General features: G+C 46.1%; 1 protein-coding gene across 1 annotated transcript in view; it reads left to right on the top strand.

Annotated features, from left to right (window-relative positions):
• The window catches only part of PCSK5 (proprotein convertase subtilisin/kexin type 5), a 1,619,480-nt gene that overhangs the window by 1,150,463 nt on the left and 451,414 nt on the right, over positions 1-17,603 (top strand). The window contains exon 21 of the mRNA XM_069625842.1: positions 14,294-14,396. Coding sequence (XP_069481943.1) covers positions 14,294-14,396 — 103 coding nt within the window. The remainder of the gene's footprint in view (positions 1-14,293; positions 14,397-17,603) is intronic.

Genomic DNA, 17,603 nt, shown 5'->3' on the forward strand with positions numbered 1-17,603 from the left:
CTGATGAAATAAGGTGAATAATAATTAAAATAATTCAAGCAGGCCAATGATAAAGTGAGTAGAAAAAAATGCCAAGAGGAAACGACTAAACCAGAAAAGACTCAAAAAGCATCAGAGAAAAAGGAAACCACATAGATGTATATAGATCAAGGATTAAGTGTCCAAGAACGTATATAGCTCCCCATCTAAGTTGTGACCATTGGGAGACTATATAATATATATATTTCCTATATTTCATATGGGTATACGTTATGAAGCGGCGCAAAGCTGAGGTTATTGTTAAAAACCTAGTAACACCAAGAATCCACTATGGGAGCAAACATTTGTATTCTAGCAACCTTACAGTATATATTGACTAGGTTTTGCTTATAATGATGCTGCGAAATACTTGGTTCTGTTACTGCATTGTTATTTATATGTGCCTGTTCCAAAATGGCCGACAGTATTTCCAACAGCCTGTAAATCACCTCTTCACCGTTTATTTGATTCTTGTGTGTTTAAATTTTGGCTCCAACCATTGGAGGAGTTACTGTGAGCAAGCCACAGGAGTGTAGTGAAACGCATCAGCTAGCCTCCTTTTTCCTTGGGAAGCCTCCCTTTTTTTTTTTTTTGAACCGCTATTTTGAATAAAATCTTTGATACTTTTCTACGCAACTGTGCAGAAGCAGTTTCATTTTCCAAAATTCCGATGTTTTACAAGCAGCAACTGAAGCCGCGGATTGGCATTATTATAGCAGCAGAAAGGAGTGCAACTCCATTTAAGAAAGGCTTCACCGCCCTACTTCAAGAACATATATATATATACATATACATATATATATATACACACACACACTCTTCAGGAGATCTATATGTTACAATGATGTTGAAAATGTGTCATGCTGACTTTCATCCGCATGTCTTCCTGCTGGCGTTGATGAAACAGACACCACTCATTGGGTAGAGAAAAAAACCTGTTATTTGGTGCTTTACACAATCACTCATTTTGTTGCTGTAAGCACTTCATGGAGCGGCAATAAACTGAACAAATACATGCAGATTTAAACAAATCCTATGGCAATTATGAGTACCTTATCAGGCCTTGTTCTTCTCTGCATTCTGGGTCGTGGATTTTTGAATTTATACCCGGGGTTAGGGGGAGACACCACACTAAAAATAAGGACTTGATGAGCTACTCAAGTCAGGTAAAAGACACATATTAAGGTCTCTGCGCACAGTAAATCAGTGTAGCCACCTGGGCGTGCACAGTGAAAACAACAACACAACGTGGCTAACTAAGAATGACAATAGCACAGTTATTGAAAAGCTCATCTAATAACCTGTGGAATTTCTGCAAATAGTGAGTCTGGCTTTCTAATGTGCGGCTTCGTAAATCACAGACATGTATTGTGCTGATGTCCCCTGTTTGGTTCTGAGATCAAAGGGGGTGAATCAGGGGGGACATGTGCCTCTGTAAACCAGTGGATGATGAGCATAGGGGCAGAATTGGAGGGACCACTGTCCCAGGGCAAAGGCCAATCACATGGACTCAGGCTGGGGCTGTCTTGTTGGCCCAAACCCTCCCAATCCCTCAGTGAGTCAGTTCAAGACAGGTGATCTTGACCCCTCCCAGCCCCCCAGCATGCCAGCCACAGGAAGGTTGCCCCCCCCACCCCCCAACATAGCGAGCCTGAAGCTCCCCCTAGGCAGACCCAAAGTCTTAGAAAGAAAAAAACAAAAGCTTTACTTTATCCAAAAGTCAATCTCATTAATCTGACAATGGTAACATTAGTCATGATACTAGTGTAGAGGAGGAGCCAAGTACCCCCATCAAAAGCTCCGCCCCCATGTTGCCTATATGCTGGGAACCAGAAATGGCTACACAAGCAGTACCAGTGAGGATGCCTGTACCACAAAGAATCTTCGAGACAAGGTATCCATTGAGAAAACCCTACATGCATGCACAAAGAAAGATTGATTTTCTGATTGGGGTTAAGGAAGAAGTATGCATTTGAATGAGAAAGGAGACTGGTGATGTCATGCAAAGTAGAACTGACACACCCAGAAAAGACACTCAGATAAGAAGATAAAGACACTCTATAGAAGCTGAATATGAAGTATCGAAATTAAGCAACATTTCGGGATCAAAATGAAGATGCTCGTGTAAAGAAGCACTGAAGAAAATGCAAAGTCATTTTACACCTGTACAGATGCAGTACTGCAAGTAGGACAAAGTAATCATAAAGGCTGGCCATGTAGTGATTTAGATTGTGGCGATGCGCTAATAAATACATATAGTAATGTATAGAACCTGGAAATTCCACGATGCACTTTAGCAGGGCTTGAAACCCCTTGATTGGAAAAGACTTAAACACTCAATCACAACCCCCGGCTATATAGAACGTATAATTAGATGTTCCTCTGAATGCCAACCACTGTTACTCATAGGTTTTTGTAGTTTGCCACGTAGTATAATGTCAGTGATGATTTTTTGCTATAAAAGTTATGTTTTTTGCAATATGTGTTGAGATTGTGCTGTGCGACGGCGGATGATGTCCGTTGTACTCCCTGTTTTAGACAATTGATATTAAAACAGAACCAAGATTTTGCCAACTTCCTGAGTCGTTTTGATTATTGATGTTTGAGTAACTTCTGCATCCCCATCCACCTCTAAGTACTGCTGCCTCGTCTTAAAAGACCCTAGGTCTGTGGGTTCACTGTTACAGACCAACCCATATTTTCAGGGCATGCTCTTCGAATGCTCCAGTGTGACTCCTCTTGAACTCGAGACCCATGCTGATATATAGTTGCAGGTTTTCTTCAACCACCTTCAAGAATGTCCATTTGCACCCAGGGAAGGGAGCTCAGCCAATCAGGTGGCTGGAACAGCATGGGAGAATACAAGTCCTCCGACTGCTGTTCCAGCCACCCGAGGCCCTTACCCCAGGTGGCACCATTTTGGTTATCTTGTTTTAATGTGGTTCCCTGTTGCCTTCCCACCCCCCCCCCAAACAAACCTAACTCATTCTCCTCCCTCCCCACTTACCAGCTGGACCGGAGCTTTCTGCTCTGGTCCCAGCATGCCCCCGCCACCATGGAAATGGAAAAGGGATGCAGCGGCCAACCTTTTTTTAAACCATTTGTACCGCGGTTAAACCCTGGAGGTGTGAATGACTTTCACCCCGGATGTGGGGGCCGCCATTGCCAGTAAAGTCCCACAGCCCTCGCCAAGGGCCCCCCACAGTGGAGGGTGAAAGCCATATTATCCCTCTTTGGGAGAGAAACATGTCAGACATCAAGATTGATCTGGACTTATTGGAAGTATAATTAATGGCATATGAAAAATAGAGAAACCTATGTCTCAAAAACAGTCAATAACCATGATGTGTTTGGAATGCAGGTGAATAATGGCATACTTCTGGCTGTGTCTCTAATAAGTGTGGAAGATCTTAAAAATAGGAGTAGGAACAAGACCGGGTACAGAAAAGATGCATATGTATGTGTGGCAATGAGTTGATGTTTGGTTCTATAATGCAATTTACTGAGAAATATATATTTCTGTGAATTATTAATAATGACATTATGGGCCTCATTACCACCCTGGCGCTAAGTGAAAAACGATGGCGGTAAATGGTTACCACCATCGTTTTCCGCCAGGTCCGATCATGACCCGTGACCGTTAACTACGATGCCATTAGCGGCATCGTAGTTAACGCCACCGCTAACTGCGCTAAGGGTGCGCGCACTCGACCGGCCACACCGTACTTAGCGCCATGGCGGAAAGGTACGCAAATGCCGACCCAAGCGGACATGCACCTAACGCCATCACCCAGCCCGTTAAGAACCTTACCGCCATGGTGCTAATTACACCATCGCGAACCAACCGTAAAGGGCCATGTAAAGTGAATGCAGCTGCCACAGGTGCACAGAAACAGCACAGGTGAAGGCAATACAGACTCAGGAAGTACAAAAAGAGCACACCCCACCCTTTCCCACACCCAGTCACACTCCACAATGATACCAATACGACTATCAATGTTGGGGCTGGAGGACCTGATAGCAATGCAAGTGCTACTACAACAACAACAACAACAACAGGCTGCACAGAGGAGACGCAGGAGGAGAAGGAGGGCAAGGCAGGCCCAGCAAGCCCCACCAGCACAGCCAGTGCCACCACGCAGGCAGCCCCCAATCCCACGCATCAGAGCCAATCCATTCAACCTCACTGCTGAGCAGATCCACACCCTGTACCGTATGGACCGGGACACCATCACCGCCGTCGTAGACATGATACACAACGACATCGTCAGCATGATAGAAACTCCAACCGCCATCCCCCCCCTACTGAAGGTAGTGTCTGTACTCCACTTCCTGGCCACAGGCACCTACCAGCACACAGTGGGGCACTTGCATGGCATTTCACAACCATTATTCTCACGAACACTCATCCAAGTGCTCGATGCCCTCCTCAAGCACACAGACGACCACATCTCATTACCACGGACTGCCCAGGACATTGCAAACACCAAAGTGGGTTTCCATGCACTAGCCGGCATACCCGGTTGGATTGGTGCCATCGACTGCACCCATGTGGAATTGGTGGTTCCACGTGCCATGGAGGTACCGTACCGCAACCGGAAACAGTTCCACTCAATCAACGTGCAAATGGTCTGTGACTCCAACAAGATCATCACACATTGTTGTGCCCGATTCCCCGGATCAACCCATGATTCTATGGTCCTGAGGAACTCCACAATACCACGCTACATGGAGCGACATGCAGGCCCAAGATCCTGGCTACTCGGTGAGTCCAATGTCATGGAAGTGGGCAGGTGAATGACGTACCGATGCATACTCCACCTGGCTGAAGGGGGGGGGAATGATGCATACTCCACCTGACTGTGAGCAACACAGAGAACGGAGACAGAGGATGGCCACTCACAATGCACTCAACCCCTCTGCATACATTGGGTGATGGCATGCAAAACAGGCCATGGGAGCCATGAGCATATACTGGTTGCATTGTGTGAATCAATTAGTGCATGTAGAAGTGAGCCAAAGTAACAGTTGGATGCAAGCCATGGTGGCACATCATGTTCTTGATCAGACGACATGACTGACACATACATTCTCGCCTACATACAGGTGATGCAGGCTATCCCCTGAAGAGGTGGCTCCTTACACCAGTCCGGAACCCGCAGGACCAGCACGAGGAGGACTTCAACCGTGCACATACACGTACTCGTGTGGTCATAGAGCAGACATTCGGCCTATTGAAGGCACGGTTCCAAAGCCTCAGCAGGTCTGGTGGGGCACTCCTGTACCACCATGAGAAGGTGGCAAAGATCGTCATGGCATGTGTCATGCTACACAATATGTGCGTCAGACGGAATGTGCCCCTGCCCCCTGACGCAGGACTGCAACCACCTGAGGATGAGGAGGGTGCCGATGGGGCAGCACCCCATGGAGGAGGCGACGCACAGGAGGGGTGTGCAATGCGCCAAAGTATCATCGACCTCTGCTTCTAGCACACACGGCTGGTGTGAATCACATGGAGACTGCACTTGGGGCACTGTGTGTCCCTGGGACATGCACACTGTGGACAGTACACCAATAAAGCACACATATGCAATGAAAATCTCCACACATTTCATTTTGGGAAAGAAAAAAGTGTATTCAAACTATGAAACGTCGTGACACACCCCCTCCCCCCTGAACACCCCAACACACCCCCTCCACCCTGAACACCCCAACACACCCCCTCCCCCCTCCACCCTGAACACCCCAACACACCCCCTCCCCCTGAACACCCCAACACACCCCCTCCCCCCTGAACACCCCAACACACCCCCTCCCCCCTCCACCCTGGAATCCCTACGAAGGTGCGGTAGTGTCTGTGCAGCAGGGTGTGCAGTAGTCCTGCTCGACTGTCAAGCCACTAATGTGAATCCCCTCCCCTGGCCCCTGGGGCACCCCTGCCCGTGCTGCGTAGATTGCGCCCTGATCTGCGGATGGGGCTGCTCTGTGCCGAGCTGGCTGATGAGGACGGTCCGGCCTGCACATCTGGACGCATGTCCCTGATGGTCTGGACAAGTTCTGTGAGTACATTTCGCACAGCCGCGAGTTCCGTGCATATGTCCTTTGTGGAGGACTCTATGGAAGCTGTGACTCGGTCTGCCAAACTCTCCATGCCATCCCTTGGCACCCCACACTGTGCAACATGTTCGTTGAGGAGGGCGGATAGCTGCTGCTGGCGGGTAACTATATCCTCAAGTGTCTGCTGGTTTTGCTGGCCCATGCCCAGTGGCATTTGCATGTCCATTGGGATGCTCACCTCAGGCTGGGGGGATGGGGTGGCTGGCCAATCCTCGGCCTCCGACTGCCCCTGCGTGGCATCCGCCTGCAGGGGGCTTAGGGATGTGCAGGGGGAATGTGGCTGGGCAGTGGGCCTTCCCTCATCAATGACCTCGATGCTGCCTGCCTCACTGTCGGAGGTTGCCGCTATGGCAGCGATTTCACCCAGGGTGCTGCTTGCAGCAGAGCCTATCCCTTCAGTGGGCACGACTAGTGACATGTGCGGTGCTGCTGCTGGGTCTGTGTTTGCTGTTGTGGGGGCTGGCACTTGCCTGTCCTCTTCCCCAGGCAGGGTTTGTGGCTGCTGGTGTGTTTCTTTCAGGACGGCTGAGGTGGACGCCTGTGGCCTGGCCCTCTTGGTGGATCTGGATGCAGTGTTGTCCTCTTCCTGGAGGTCTGTGTCAGATCCTGTGGTGGAGCAAAGGAGGGATAGTGTTATTGATGGGTCCGCGGACATTGGCCGTGCATTGTGAGGGATGACATCTATACAGTGGGTACATGCAGCACATTTCAGGCAGGGGCATACACGTTTTGTGCCTTTTGTGTGGAGGTAGCATGGTGGTATGTGTGTGCCAGCAGTTAGGGTGTGCATGCTGCATGTGTACAGGGTGGAGTCTGGATGTGTCTGTGGACATACACCTGCCGATGTGTTGCATATGCACTATGGGGCTACATGGTACTTCACATGATGGGACTTTGTTGAGTTTAGCATGGCTTGCTCTGGCCACCTACCTGCATCTCCTGAGGTCGGCGCTCCTCTCTCCATCCCTCCGACACCATGGATGCTCTCCATCCCGATGGTGGATGCACATATTTCCTCCCATGCTTGCAGCTTTATGGGCGAATCGGATCCACCCCCAGTTGACGTGGCTAGGTTCCGGTTAGCTGAGAGGATGCTTCGGACACGGAGCCTGAAGTCGTCCCAGCGCTTTCTGCACTGCTGGGCAGTGCGGGGTACGGCCCCCACTGCACTCACACGCTGTGCCACTAGGGCCCATATGGCCTTCTTTTTCGCTATTGCCGGCCTTGTCATCTGCGCGGAGAATACAGCTGCAGCATTTTCTTGCAGAGTCTCTGCGAGCATGGTTAGTTCCTCCCTTGAGAAACGGTCTTGGCGCTGCCGGTCACATGCTTTTTTAACGGCTTTGGGCATTTTTACTTGGCTAATTGGGTGGGTGTTGGGTGTGGATAGGTGTCAGGGTTGGATCAGGTATGGTTGTGGAGGATGGCAATGGATAGTGTTTTTCAAGATGGCCGTCGTGCAGTTTCCCGTTCCGCCGCGATGATGCTATTTCCGGTTCCGCCTATTTACGGTGACCGCTAATTGCGGTGACCGCTAATTGCGGTCGCTGCTATGGTGTGTGTGGCGGTAGTGCTCCTTGCGCGGCGTGCGATGGCGGTAAGGGCCGTTTTTGCCCCATTTACGCCATGCCGTACTTTACATTAACGCCATGGCGTAATGCACGTGCCCGATGGGTCGGAATATGCCGCACTTTACGCCATAGACCCACGGCGTAAACGTTGATTACGCCATGGCGGTAATGTTCGGTACTTACCGCCAGGGTCGTAATGAGGCCCTATGTATTTGTACATTATCGAAATGATAAATAAATCTGTAATTGAATCTTGCTGTGAAATAGACAATGTCAACCCATTATTTAAAAATAATTCGGTGGATGGGGATCCTGCATTGGTTGGGGCTCCCTCACTACACTCTGATGCTTGCACAAATTACTGGGAAATATTCACCAGATTCTTCCTCTGGCACTGACTAGCATGTGAGGGGTGGTCTGAGGAGTGTTTTACAACTACTTTTACTGGAGCTGGAAATATCGCACCTTGTTCTCTTGACCAAGATGCTGGGGTTCCATTAAAAGCAATAGAGCTGGTCTTTGTTGACTATTGGAGATGTGAGGAGGGTTCTCTCATGCAAGCGTGTCTGGGTCTTCAGGCATGTGGGGCTAATCTGGGGACTCCCCTGTACATCACGTCCACAGGTCTCAGTTTCCATGCAGGTCAATAGCAATAGTAAACCAGACATTCCCATGTCTGGAACCTAGAGTCTTACAAGCATAAGACATGTTATTTTCGAGGTCCCATTCCTCATTTGCACTTTATTTGTGCAGTTTTCATGTGTGTGTGTTTTAGATGGTTGGGAGGGCAGAGGTGTGCGATAGAAGTGGTCTTGGGGGTGAACCCCACATTTGATGATAAACAAACTAGAGGAAAATGACAAGGAAAACTGCACAAATAAAGTGGAAACAAGGAAAGGGACATCAAAAATAACACATAGAACACTTGTAGGGGTTATCTTCTAATTTGTGTCCAGCTCATTGGTTCAGGAGCAGATATGTTGGCATAGCGTGGTCGGTTCCCCAGCTTTATCACAAATCTCCAGGGGCTTGGGATACCCGCAAAAACATTTGCACAGGTGCTATTAATTGTGCAAATAAATTTAGCACCAATTGTGATGCTTGTATAACAAGGCATGGTGCAAAGAAATGTGTCTCAATCCATAAAATCCTTTCACCGAGTCAAAATGAATCGGAAACACTCTTTCGTTTTTTGGCCTAGTGAAAATGTGCAGTAGCACTTTTTGGGCCTATCTATGCGCAGAATGGGATTACCATAGTAAACAACGTTGGACCCAATAACCGGACAGACTCAAAGAATATGGCAAAGTACCATTATATTATAACATCAATAAATTGGGGCAATCTGGCGAACAGCAATTGTAGTTTACACACTCACCCTTAGGTTTCGATTACACAGAGGTTTTATACCCCAATGTGCATCATCTATGACGTCATCCTACCTCGGAAATAATCAAACCTATCAGGTTGGGGGATTGGTTAGGGGAACATGTCTACCTATTGAACATATAAGTGTTAGTGACTTAATTGGCTGTCCCTTGTTTTGAGGGCAAACCTCGAACTTCCCTCTAACTACGTACAATACAGATTATACCAACATCACAGTAATGTATTGGCCTATGCAGCATTGTATGCTCACCGTCACATAGGCTTTCCTGATAGGTTGGCATACTCTCCCAGCCTTGGACCCTTGGCTCTCTAGCAGTACGTAAGCAAAATGAAACTCTGGAGCGGTGAACGTCAGACCACCACCCGCTTGCCAAATTAGTTCTCTCCATCCCTCATCAGCCAAGACTTTTCTTTTGTACTTGACCTTGCTGGATGTTATCTTCTTGGGAACTTGAAAGGAGTGTAGGTAAATCGCTATCTTTGGCCAAGGCTTATGTATAGGCCTTGTTTTTCAGTCCAGTACCACTTGTGAAGAGACCATGATTTTGTCCATTTTACCTTCTATTTAGTGCCATTTGATTTTAATATTTCTGGTGTCTTTACCCTCTTCAGACTCTGGGGACTTGGTTGCTCCATCTCACATAGGGTTTTCTGCCTATCTAATTGATCATACTTGACACTCAAAAATGTTCGCTCATTTACTTAACCTAAGAGACGTATATCCTGCATACATTGCTTATCCTCTGTAACTCCCTTTGTATTCTCCATTAGCTTCTCACTGTGGCATCCTTGATCTCTGGCCAGCAGTTATTCTTTGTTCATGCATGACTTTGTTTTTCCAACTTCTGTCAGGTCTGCAGTTCTGGTCTCTCCCCTCCGAGCTCTTAGCTTACTATCATTGAGAGCCGGAATCAATTTTTCCAACATGATCGCTCTTGTTTTCTACTGCAGCACGCCTCTATATGATTCTTTTACCTTGCGTTTCTGCGTATATACACTTATTAGTCAGCTGGTTACTTTATCTTCTTTGCATATATGATTTCTTCTTACTTGTGTGCATGTTACTCTGTTTCTTCTGTATATCTTCATCCTTTAATTATTCTTATATCGATTGGGTGCGTCATCGTATCTTCTCCTTATGACATCACTTTGCACATTGGCAGATTCTCATTACAGCTCTTCAATATTCAGTGGTACCTGGAAATCTCCTTCTACCACTTCAGCGCAAGGGTGCATTCGGTATGGTTGTGTGAGTGAATGACGTCTCTCATACACTCGATGCAGCATTGGGATACCTGGTGTCATGTACAGTAGCTTTCTGTCTTTCATCCAGTATGATGGAGATGGGGGGGGTGGAGCCTATCAGTGATGTACACGTCTGCTCCTTTACAAAACCATTTCCGATAATACGTATTGGGGAAAACCCTATTTTCTCCATTCTCTATCATACAAGCATCACAATTGGTGCTGAATTCATTTGCTCAATTTTTTGGAAAAAGGGCAAAGCTCAGATAATCGGGACTCAGGTTTCTGATCTCTGCTACAGCTTGGGATGACTAAGGTCAGCAGGACTGTGTTGTCCAGGTAACATGCCAGGTCAGGGAGGGGGGATTGACCCTCGGAGAGCCCTCATCACCTTGCAGATAGCTTCACCTGCTCCCCCCGACCCCCTCTTTCTCCTGGTCCTCCACAGCTGGACTGTCCAATGTGACCTTATCATAATACCTAAATATCTTATCAGTAAATGTAAAACATGCATACCTCACATACCGTTAATCAGGGGCTATAGGCTCTCCATTGCCAAATTATGGTTACAGATCTTTTTAAACAAAACACATTTTGCCATTGCAAATGCAAATTTCTATATTAAAACTAACTGGGATGGGTGGTCTGAAGGAAATAGGGGATAGTGTCAGAAGTAGTAAAGAAACTGGATCAGAGGAAAACTCAGGAAATGCACACAAATAATGGGGAAGGTGTCATATGTGAAGGGGGTGCAATGGGGGTTTCTGGGAGAACTACCAGCCACTGGCTTTAAAATAGTTACTTTCTTTTTTTATTGAACATTGTACAAGGAATTAAAATATTGAAAATGTTGCTCTTCTCCTCTCTTCCAATTATGGGTGATTTTCTCGTTTCCTATTAAACTGTCTGTTGTTCTAAATGAATGGAACGACTGTAGCAAATCCTGGCTTAAAGACTTCCATTTGTCAGCGATATCAGCCTTCTACTCTGTTAGCTGCAACAGTAAAATGCCTACTGCTCGCGTGCTATGAAATTCCCCTAAATTAATCAAATGCATACAAATCCAGTGATATGGCTGCATCCTCAACACCCGATAGTAGGAAGGTCTTTGGGTAACGGGGGGTGGGACATCCTCTGGTATTGGGACCACTGAATATGGGTCTTCCGGACTAAGAATACTACATACAACCTGGGAAACTGGTAAGAGATGATGGTCTGCAGGAGTCCAGGCAGCAGGCTTGTAATCACCATGGTGAGAAAATCTACACCAAAATGTGTCCTATGCCAATCCACAGACAGCTGAGTTAGTGGAAGTGTCTGAAGCTGACGAAACACAGCCTCTGTTAACGGGGCACACAAAAAACACAGAAGTGTTGGATGTCCATAACTTACCCGTAAAAGTCCAAAAGTTCAGAAGAAAAGGAAATAGAAGCTGTTCGTCCTTAAGGCCATTACAGGATCACATCTGCTAGGGCCCAGAATAAATACTTGTCCCTGGAATGAGTGTTCAAAGAAGGCTGCAGGAGCATGTTGAAGAGGAGGGCCCAGTGCCCTCCCTGGGCATTGGGATCTGTGGACCAGGCATGCAGAAACTGAAGACTGAGCAGGCAGGCAGGCAGACAAACACTCCTGCTGAATTTCAAAGACCTCTTTAATACCAGGATAACAGGCAACAGGCAGTAGACGGTGCTGGGCACTTATCCGCTTCTTTTATACTGCGCCAAGGTTGACATAACTTTTTGAATTTATTGCACGATAAATTTGTATTGGTTCTTATAACTAAAGACAAACCCTTTCTATACCGTGGTTGGTTGGCTTGACTGTCAATCATCAAGCCCACAAGACATCTCTCAGCATGCTTCACTTTACTGGCACCTAAGCTAATAAAATGTGTGTGAAGTCCTACTTTTGGCAGGCCTTCAGGGTCATTTTGGCAGGCTACACCATGCTTTCCTTCCAAGAAGTTCTAAAAATACCCTCCAGACATGTCCTTCTTCAGTGACCTTTCAATGAACTGCTGTTAGAGAATTAATTAATAATTTTGGCATGACCAAGCATTATGCCACCATCTTGTCTCCATCGGCAGCCATTTGAAATTTTCATTGCATCTACCAGTGGGGGGTTTTGGGCATAACTCGGTTTCTGTTCGGTTTGCAGACTAGATTTTTGAAATCTATGATATATGTGTGATACCCGAGATCCCCTCTGCTATGTGGGGCATTCTGACCCTAAAATATATGCCACCCTAAAATGTGCTTTTTTGCCTACAAAGTGCTACAATTCTGATTTTTGCAATACTGGAACTATTGATCAGTCTGACAAGTTATCTGCATTCAGTATGAGAGGGTTGTGGGGGGAGATCCTAACACCTCCCCTACAATGTTCTGCAGAAAAAGTGATCTCAGAGTCAGTGGGATGAAGGGGCGTGCATCCTGGTCACCGGTGGTATGAAGGGATGTGCATCCTGGTCCACCGTGGGATGAAGGGGTGTGCATCCTGGTCACCCAGGTGACTTTGCTAGACCTGCCAGTATTCACATAATATGGCCTCGACCTGGAAGTCACTTGACTTGGACAAGCACTATAGACTGCTTAAACAGCAGCAGTCAAGAATGAATCTAAAGATCGAACTACTCAGTCTTTACCCTGTCCTCTGTTGGGGTGAGTAACACACACACACACACACACAAAGACACACACATGCACCCATACCTGGTGGAAGAGTGCGTAGAATCGCACAAGACATTCATGGCTAAAAGTGAATTACAGGCTTGCTGAGTGGTATTTGACAGTTGGAGGCTTGATTGAGTACACAGTGTGTTGGATTCCATTGTTCCATGCATATGTTGCGATCTTTTCTCAACAAAAAACTCCATCATCCCCACCAGTCACTGGTGACCTCTCAAAGACAAGGCTCCCCTACTAAGGTGGTGGCCAAGCTTAGACAAAGAACATCGGACATACCTTTTACTAAGATGGCGTCCGTACGTGGCAGGAGCAGCGGGTCTCGAAATGGTAAGTGATACAGCTTCCGTTTTGAATAGTTTAATACACCCATTGATTCACACAACTAAATAATGTTTAATGACATTATGTGAGTGATCACTGTCTTGTTTCTAACTTCCACTGTTAAATCATATTTCATAAAGAATTAGGAAGTGCTTCTATGAATAAAAAATGACACTAACCTCAAAAATGCAATAGATGTGCATGTTAGACCCGAAGGCACGAAAAAGAACTAGATTAAAGTAATAGACGATTGCCTTGTAAAAGTAATGGAACCCTAATACTTCTACTAACGTTCACCAAAGATGGCTGCACTAATTACACACTAATAAGTACTAATAAGCACTCATAGTTAGTCTGAGTCTTCCGAATTGCCGAATGGATAAGCATGAGAATTAGATCCCCAAGAAATCTCAGTAATGGGTGACGGTAGGTGGCATGAAGAGGCTTGTACAAGGGTAAATCGCAAGACCGCTATCGTCCAAAGGTCATGATAAGTACTCACTACACTCTATACTGCCTTCACAGTTTAACGTTTTACTTCATTCTTACTGAATACCGACTTTGCATGGAGCCATATGTTGTCTGCTACTGTAGTTGTGTAGGAGTGCCCTCTGATCTGTCTGTGAGTGAGAGGGCAGTCTCTGGTGCATTGGAAAGTGGTTTTTCGCCACATACAGGGCGTAGTAAGGCTACAGTCTCATCCATGTGAAACCCCTGAAATGTGCCTTAACTGCTTCCCACTCTCCATTATCAAGGATCTCACACAGGCTCTGTCTGCACCCTAGACCCTAGAGATGTGCAGGTTCTGCTTGATTTGCTCCTCCAGTGTATAGTTAAATGGGGTGACGTGCATCAGAGCAAACACTTGTATGGTGGGGGGGTTCATGAGATCCTGCTGCTTCACAAGTACCACCCTAACACACTTCTTTCTCTTCGGTTATCCAGGAGAATTCATTGACGGATCCGGACGCTGCATGTTCTGCGACGCCTCCTGCTCTAGGTGCACTGGACCAGGCAAGAGTGACTGCATTGGCTGTGAATTCACCAGGTAGGACTCGTGCCGAATGCTGCTGTGTCCAATAAGCCTTCTGCACCATGCACCGTAACAAGCAAAGCTGGAATGTTGTTAGGACAATGTGTAGCCAATGTTCCACTGAAAATCCAAACACATCGGATAGTTTTAAAGAATGCCTAGAAGTATTTAACAATTAATCAATTGCATGAAACAATTTGTTTGCTTTTTCTTCTTTCAAAAAAAATATTTTTAAAAAGTATTCCTAAGGATATTGCACAGCACTTACCTGTTCCTCCCGGTTGTGAGTGTTTGCGTTTAAAATACTTGTTTCTCTTAAGAGCTGTACTAGGATCTGCTCTGTGAGGAGAGACCCCCGCTAGCACGCCTCATAACCCTTCCAAATTAGTTATTACCTTAAAAACACCCTCCACCCCCACATACATTTGGGGCAAAATTCGATCAAACCATGAGCTGAAAATGAATTCGTGGAATTCTCCCAGGATAAAACCCTTCTCTCGCATATTAGACTAGAAACTTTCTGCTGTATCTTTCACTGCATCGTTTTCATTGGTTGTTTCTGTTCTGGTGAAAGGTCAAGCGTGTGACTGTCCCGAGTAGCCGTATAGATTAATGTTAGATCCCCCGCCTGCCATCAGTTGCCTCTTCAAATTATTCTGCCTCACCCGAAAGTGGGCTTTTTCACAAAGCTCAGCTTTTGGAGGCAAAAAGCATAGTCGGCCATGTCTGAATGGTATAGTTGCTGCACGGCCACATCTTCTCTTCTCAGTGCTCCAGTGTACTCTTGTATTTGTATTTTCTTTTTTCTATTGTTTTTTTATAACACGCCTAATACCAAACCTGAGTTCGGTTACTAAGCGCGATCCGAACTTCTGTTGTTCTTCGTGGTCCTGCTTCCAAGACCAGCGCGTTGCCCCTATGCCATCCTCCGTTCACTTGACGTTCAAATTGAGCTCGATCTTGACTTTAATGTATGTGTCATTCTTGATAGGATCTATCAAATTTAGTGCTCAAAATTCAGCTGGGGATTTAATTTGAGCTGATGTTCACTTGCTGGCGTTTTCCTTGTTTGACTTTTGCTTTGCTGTGGTGGCATGCTAACAGTCCCGATTTTGTGTCCGTTTTTTCCTGCCCTTCTCTTAGCCATTCTTCTAGGATTCAGGTGTCTAAAGTCCTTTGTTCTGTCATTTTGTAGGGAAAAACCTGCATACTGTATGCTACTATTTAACATTATGGGGCAGCTTTCAGGGGACGTTGGGCAGGAAGCATGCCAAAGATGTACTGCCTACAGATTGAGCGGTGGTTGCAGGGGTCGCTCCGCACATATATTTGCGCAAAATCGACCAAAAGAATAAACATTCCATGAGAACGGATTCGATGGATGGTTTTCGACCAAATCACATAGAACGGGGAGAGCACTGTTGTAGGAAACCCCCCTACAGAGATTACAATACCATCCCAAATAAAGGGGCCACAAGTCTGAGATTTGTCTTTGTTCAGGGACCAATACAGCACGTGGGCCAATACAGCGCAAGGAGAGTTTGCGAAATTCTCCTTATTAATGAAAGAAAGCCAGGTAAATGACATGTGTGGAGAAGCTCTCGATTACTAATAACATGTATCATTATTGGTTTGAATGGGTAGATCTAACGGATAAGTATTACCCAAAAACATATTATACTCCAAGATGGATGAGTTCAAATCATTTATCAGACAGACTGTGTGCCGTATTTATGAAAGTCATTACTTTAGAGTGAGGTCTATTTCTCCCAAAAATATTTGCACGAGTAGGACGGAGTTCTAAAATGTGGCCTTAGGCAGCGAGCAATGTGCAATAAAGAAGCAGGCTTCCAGCCTCTTCATTTGCATTTGGTTAGCAAGTTCAAGTGGATCTAGGTCACGTGATATAAACTCCACCCACCTGTCAATCACTGCTAATCTCTTTGTGCATTCTTGTTTATAATCTCTTTCCGCCCCTTGTTAAGCACCCTCCAGCTTCTTTTCTTTTTCAGCTGGTGCAAGTAGATCTAGGTCATGTCACCTAAGCCCCACCCACTGTCGCTCAATACTTATCTTTGGGTGCCTTCTAATTTTGGCCAGCTGTTCTTCCTATTTAAACAGTTGGTGAGCTAGTGCAAGTGCCATCTAGGTCGCAGGGCATACGCCTCGCACCCCTAGTTAGCCCTGGCCTCTTGTTTCCCTTCTTAAATGTTAGATTATAGGGAATTTCTCATCCAGGTGTTTGTAGCAAAGGTCAGACAAAGAACAGGGCATCTCCCGTTTGATCCTTTTAGGGTCATCACCATGTGTTTCCTCTTGCCACTATCCATTTCCATCCTCCGCTTGTACAGCCCTGCAACATCTTCCTACTTGTTGTGTATGCCTGGTTATGATGGTTAACGCCTGCTCAGTTGTTGAACATTCCATAAGCATCTCCAGTCCCATAATCAACAATGATCTCAACTCACTTTTCATTACTGAAATGTGGTTTCCACCCTTAACCTCGTACATCTTTGATGTCCTCCTACCCCACGGCTACAGTTTCCAACATACTTACTGCATTGGAAAAACTGGAGGTGGGTTCTGTGACAAATCAACTTCTGGGGCACCAGTGGTCCAGGGATGAATATCGGTTTCTAAACCATCAATCAGACCCACACCTCTACTTTACCAGAAGGAATTCAAACAGATTGGAAACACAAACAAATTATGAAACTCCTTGTCCAATTTTGGTAACATGGACGGAATGGCAGGCTTATCTCCATGTATCGTTGGTTAGTTGCAACACAGCGAAAATACAATGAATACCCAAAGATAAAAGGGACTGTCCAGTCAAGGTTGTATACAAATCTCTTCTTTATTATTATCACAAAAGACAGTTCTAGCAACACTATGAAATACAACCCACCCTGTAAAGGAATGCAGAGGAAAGCCAATTTCAAAGAAGGAAAAGAAATTCACTCTGTCTACTGACAGGAGGATAGTGGGTGTGGTAAATAATTACAACAGTTAAAGGATACTTGGCTTCCGCACAAAGGGAGCAATGGGTCTCCAAATGTCTCTAAGGACTTTCGGAGAAGGAACGGGGGGGATAGAACCACAATAGTCCTTGTGCTGTCGGTATTCTTGGTGCTTGACAACACAGTCGAGATGATTTCAGTGCGCTTTGCAGGCTTCTGTGACAGAGTTCAAGATGGAAGTCAGATGCAGGTATTGGGTGGC

The sequence above is a fragment of the Ambystoma mexicanum genome, chromosome 6p (assembly GCF_040938575.1).
Source record: "Ambystoma mexicanum isolate Mex_15411 chromosome 6p, UKY_AmexF1_1, whole genome shotgun sequence".
NCBI classification, from domain to species: domain Eukaryota; kingdom Metazoa; phylum Chordata; class Amphibia; order Caudata; family Ambystomatidae; genus Ambystoma; species Ambystoma mexicanum.